This window comes from Oratosquilla oratoria, chromosome 19 (genome assembly GCF_046742065.1).
Source record: "Oratosquilla oratoria isolate Oo_2021 chromosome 19, ASM4674206v1, whole genome shotgun sequence".
Taxonomy (NCBI): domain Eukaryota; kingdom Metazoa; phylum Arthropoda; class Malacostraca; order Stomatopoda; family Squillidae; genus Oratosquilla; species Oratosquilla oratoria.
This window is the reverse complement of record NC_134795.1, coordinates 58,546,065-58,551,929: the sequence shown is the minus strand read 5'-3', so window position 1 is coordinate 58,551,929 and position 5,865 is coordinate 58,546,065. Positions and strand designations below refer to the sequence as shown.

Genomic DNA, 5,865 nt, shown 5'->3' with positions numbered 1-5,865 from the left:
GTGGCTTCATCGCTGCAGGACCCAACTGTCCACAGGCGGAAGACAATGGATAAAGGACGTGTAGATTTGTAGTTAGTATCTATATTTGACTCTGGGTTGGAGAGGCAAAACTCTTGGAGTTCTCTTTGGTTCAATGTACCAGTCTTCTATGGTTTACAAGTACATGCAACCTCCGAGGAAGACTCGGGGGGGTGGGGGGTTACCAGATTATACATTATATACAAGTACAAGTAGACTATTGTCATATTTACAATTTGGTACATATTAAAAAAAAAAGTTTGTCAAGTCGTTTGGCGACGATGACAGGAGCCGCGTCTATTGTAGTAGCAGGTGTTCGGGTGTTTCCCCGAAATGCGGCGAGGCCCATTGTCCGAGCAGGTATTTTTTGGTGTTGACCCGAAAGGCCTAGTCCTCTTGTCACTGGAGACAATGGAATGTCCCTTGTGAGAATCCGATATAATGGAGAACCTCTTAAGAGTTGATTGAACATACGCTAGAGTTCCTGCTTATTCCGTATGCGTGCGTACGCGCGTGTGCACGCTGGACATCAAAAGGGTTGACAACAGACGTCATTGTATTGAAAAGGTTGGTTAAGGTGGCGGCACACTAGGCATTTCTCGCTAGCATGATACTTGCTTTTGTTACTATGTTTGGGTAAAAACGACCTCGGTTACGATCTTTCGTTTTTTCAGATTTCCGTTATATGGTGAGAAGGTGAATGACAAACTAAGAGAAGTACGTATTCGATGTTAGACACATTGCTGACATGTTCTTATGGAAGTCTAGAATATTGTTATCAAAGTAGTTTCTAAACAAACGAAGTACCAAAACCATCTAGCATGCTAGCCTAGTGTGCCATCACCTTTAGAGTAAATGCAAAGTTATTGTTACCATCATTCTCGACAAGCACCGTAGTACGGGCAGAATGCCTAGATTGAGGCCAGGGTGAAGACTCTCCCTTTTTTGTGAGTGATTATTTCTACTTCTGCAGCTAAATGAAAATAAGTAACAGATAATTCTCCTCTCCTCCCCATTCCTTCCTCAAAGAACAGTCCTGTTCACATGTCCATCCCCCCCCCCCTCATGTTTTTACTTGGTGTGTGGTATGACATTTGTAACCATAAAATTTGTGTGATGAAGTGGATTTTCCTGATGAACAAGCTTGGTCTGGAGTCAACGAAATATCCTCATCTTTGGAGTTTCTTCCTGGGGTTTGTTTCACCACAACCGAAGAGTCAAGAATTGAGTCCGCACTATTTTCTATTTCATATTAGAAGTAAGGACATCTGTTTTTTTTTTTGTTTTTTTTTTTACATTTGTATGTTTACTTTCCATGCTTCATGTCTGAATCTATCTGTATGTTTCAGGAGGAAAGATGAGATCTTGTAAACTTTCAACCGAAGAGAGATGAGTGAAATAAGAGAAGGTTCGTCTAACAATTGTGTCTGAGAAAGTCAGAACGCATCTGCCAGTGAGGGCAATGGCTCAAGGAAAACACTAACACAGAACCCAGAAATTAATTGAAAATAAACCATTAACTGTCGTAATGTACATTAAGTTGATAATAAGCAACTCGCTAATCATTTAAATTGATCGAGTTGACCTAAACGTTAACGAGTATGCTATCAACCTTATGTGAAGACGATTGTCATTAAATCATTTTGTAACTAGCAGTGATCAAATACAGACCCTCTCTGAACAGAGTGTTTACCTTGGAGTATGCTCTTCACTTCTTCACTTCTGAACAGAAGTGAAGAGCATACTCCAAGGTAAACACTCAGCATAAACTTCGAACAAATGTGTACTTGCTTGCCGTTAAGGATAAACCTACCTGGAACTTGGAACAATCGACCGCAAGACTTAGCTACCGTGCAGTGCACAGTAGCCAATTTAGCTACGGTGGGCGAAAAGATGATTGGTGTAGAATCGTCGTCATAGACCATGAAGCAAAGAAGAATAGGCACCCCAAGGTACTTCCCATGAATGCACAGAATTATGTGAACTCAGAAATAATAACATAAAAGAAAACTCTTAAGGGCCCCATTCACGACAACGATTTTCAACCCCAACCCATATTTCCAACCCCAACCCAGACCAAATTTTCTCGTGGATGGGCTCCAACAACCTACATCGCAACCCCGATTTGCAGGTCGCGGTTGGGGTTGGAGTCGTTCAGATTTTCCTGATATTTTGTGGGCGGAGCTTTATGTCTGTGTTGGGGTTGGAGTGGTGGATGGGTGCGGACAACCAAATCTATCACTTGTGCCCAAAATTTCGTACCGTGCGTTTGTAGCTATAGTTGTGCTGCCTAACTAAAAAAAATGGAAGCGTACAGTAAAGATTTCGTAGGAGAGATTATTGAGATATACCGTCAACATCCATGCCTATGGAAAGTTAAAAGTAAAGAATACTCGAATAAAATAATGAAAAACAATGCTTATGAAATACTCGTTTCAAAATTTACGGAAGTAAACCCCGCAGCTACGCGTGATGATGTAGTTAAAAAAAATTGGCTAGTTAAGAACTGTATGGAGGAAAATTTGAGGTCTTCATATGACCTCCCTGTTGCTAGAAATCGTAATGTACATACGAGACGTTCATGAGGTCAAGGTCTAAATATACAGGTCAGACCGTTTGAATTATTGTGTGCAGCTTCTGACGTCATTAGGCTGGGTCCATTTTCTCTTTGTGAAACACTGAAGAAAACTGTGAAACGCCAAGGAAGACAGGAACTATAATATTTCATATATTATATATATATATATATATATATATATATATATATATTATATATCATATATATTATATATTCATATATATAGACAGGAACTATAATATTTTATATATATATTTTATATAATATTTGTCAGAATATAACTAATTGCGTGGAGCGGTGCGAGCGAAGGCAACGTCTTTCCCAAACGACGCACCAGCTTCAACTGACAGCTATAGGACCCGCCAACCCCACTTTGAACAGCCAGGTGACGTTCACGGGCCCGCTGCGCCAACTCCCTCGAAATTCGGTCGGAAGTGGTTAGACCTTATATCCATAGATCTTGCATGAGGTGTAATAGCCTTCCTCATCATCGTATCCTGTTTTTTTATGATTGGTGTTACCAAGGACAGAAGTTTTAAAAATGTGGATTCATCCATTCTTAAATAGTTCATATAGTCTTTAGGCTCTAGTCTCAGTTCCTCTGATAATTGATTATGGGATAGCTTGTTTCTTTTTTGAAGCCAAGACTTACACCACTTTGACTTTTATTTGCGCTTTCTATCTGCCTCTAAAAAAAACAGCAATATTAAAAAGATCGTCAGAGTCGAGATCAGACATCTTATCACAATAGAACTGCGGATCAACTGCGAAAAATTGGACAATTGGTTGTTGCAGTGAGTGGCGAAGCCGCCAACCACAACTCCAACCCCGACCATGTTCGAAATCTGGGTTGGGGTTGAAAATCGTTGTCGTGAATGGGGCCCTTTAAACAAAATCAAGTTAGGGGACATTATGTATTAGTAACAACTGTATTGTTTCTCAAATTGTATAGGTTAAGCACGCTGTGGACCCTTTTTAATGTAAAGAAAATATCATCCTAATGAGAAACCACTGGCAGTTGGTTGTTTTAGGCCGATACTTGGCTCGCCTCCCCGCCTGACCAAGGCTGTCGGGAACCAACGCAAGACGCACGCAGCGGTTCCCGGGAATCGAACTCACAACCATCTGCTCACGAGTTCGACACGGTATCCAGTAAGCATGAAGATATGGTAATTCGTCATTAACTCCTGACCGATGACGCCTACGCAAGCGACATGAAGTGCGAGTGGGTATACGATGATGCTGTGTCGGCGTCTTGAGTATATTCATTTTGCAGTTGTACCTCAGTGACCCCCCATATTCTCGGAAGTGGTTTGATCATATCGCTCATTCATTTCAACAATGACATAACTCAAAAATTGAAGATTTTGAGTTATCTATACCACTGAATTTGCCATTTTCTATATTTATTTGTGGTAAGAACGACATAACTCTAGTAGCAAAACTGGACGCTAGATGTCGCTCAAGGCAATAACGTCATAATCCAAATTTATTTTTCAAATAGGCACAAAGCATGTTTATAATAAATGTATTTTTTTAATATGAGATGTCATGTGCTACATTTAATCATGAAATTAAAATTCATTGCTAAATGCCTCGTTTAAAAGTTCCATGGGAGACTGTATTACACAATTAAAATTTCATTTTGCTTCTCCTGAAAAGTAGCATTTTTTGAGTTACAAGCCCACTGGCTGCGCCAGTTCCGGCTGCACTCACGTCAAACATGAGGCAAACCCGTGTGCGTTTCTCGCTGTGTACGTGTTACTGCCAGTCAACAGTTGCCAGATGTCGCTAGCCATTTATAGAATCGTCCTGTTTTCAAAAAAGGATGTGTTTGTTGGATAATCATTTCACTTTGTGTTAAATTAATAATTAACAATTAGACTCTATAGGTAACGTTTATTCTAGTTCTAGTTAGGTATATAATTTCAAATATGATAATGATGCCATAAGATAGCGCTGTGCAGGAATTTGCAAATAGAAGTACGTGTATCTGCAAACATATAGTCACGTGCTGGGAGGTTGGTACGATGCATTGCATGTAGCTAGATAATGTAGGCCCTTGTGGACACTTAGTTGTAAGCCGAGGTATTTAATATATACTATAATAAGGAGCAATGTGCCTCTGTGTATACTTCTTTCTGTGTGTGGTTGTGTACGTAATGTCTGACAAATAAGATACGCCGGAAAAACGATCTTCTAGAAAAAGTGAAGATGAAAATAGTGTGATTCAAAACTTAAACATTAAAAAAGACTAGGTAATAAAATCCTTATATGTCATTTGACAGTGACTAGGATGCGCTTTTGGTTTAAAATATAACAATTGAAAATGTTATATCAAAAGTAATCGCCTAAGCAACGAAATAATAAATTTATTTCGAAAAAATGTGCATTTTGATTTATTAATAAATAGTTAAAGGAGATCGAAATCGAATAACACGCAAATGAAATTACTGTAATAGCAAGCTATAAATTATTGAATTATTTGGAAGTTAGAGAAATCAGAATCCCGTGATTTTCAGGGGCGTTTACACTAGTATTTCATAATCTTCCTAAATAATAAATAAAAATGTAACTGTATTCTAAAATAAAGGCAATTACCTAGAGAACATTTATTTGAATGCCTCATGCTAAATTGTTTTCATTAATTATTAGTTAGTATTTATTTGTGATTGATTTGAAATAAGTTAGGTATAGGAAATGAAACAGTAATATGGAAACATCAATGTATTTTAGCATTTGGTACATTTTTAATATGTTTAAGGCTAAATTCCTTTTCCTTTTTGTTATCTTGCCTTTCAGTAAGGCAGCTTTGCCTCTTGGTTGGCCAAACTGACGCCTAGCAATGGTCGTTGGCTGACGAGGAATTTTTCTCTTTGCCGCCTCCGATGCCTTAAAAATAGTGCAACCTGCAGTCAGAAGGAAAGTAGTAACCTGCGCAGGATTTCTGCAGGCTTTCAGCCTCTGTTCAAATACCGCAAAGGAGCTGAGCATGCAGGTGGTTTTAGTTCTCTTTAATTCTCTATTGATCATGCTTGTGAACTCATCAATGCTGGTGTCAATTGATTGATTTTCATTTGTTGTCTCTGCGGAGGTCTCGATAACGACAGCTACATCTCCTTGCTCATCGTCACATGCAGCTGGTTCTTTATTACCATGAGATACTGCATTAACAGGTGTATCAGCAAATAAGCCATCTAAAAAATTCGATGTCGGCATCGGTTTGTCGCCGTATATCACCTTATACAAGACTTCTTTTTCAGCAACAG

General features: G+C 39.0%; 1 protein-coding gene across 4 annotated transcripts in view; it reads left to right on the top strand.

Moving 5' to 3' along the window:
- The window catches only part of LOC143035933 (uncharacterized), a 60,910-nt gene extending 56,601 nt beyond the window's left edge, over positions 1-4,309 (top strand). For 3 of the 4 annotated variants that reach the window (XM_076203152.1, XM_076203153.1, XM_076203155.1), the window contains one exon: positions 1,368-2,738. In XM_076203152.1, coding sequence (XP_076059267.1) covers positions 1,368-1,389 — 22 coding nt within the window. In that variant the 3' untranslated portion in view covers positions 1,390-2,738. Of the gene's footprint in view, positions 1-1,367; positions 2,739-3,548 lie in introns of those variants that run through there. The other variant, XR_012967341.1, reaches the window with a different exon arrangement.
- The last annotated feature ends 1,556 nt before the right edge of the window (positions 4,310-5,865 follow it).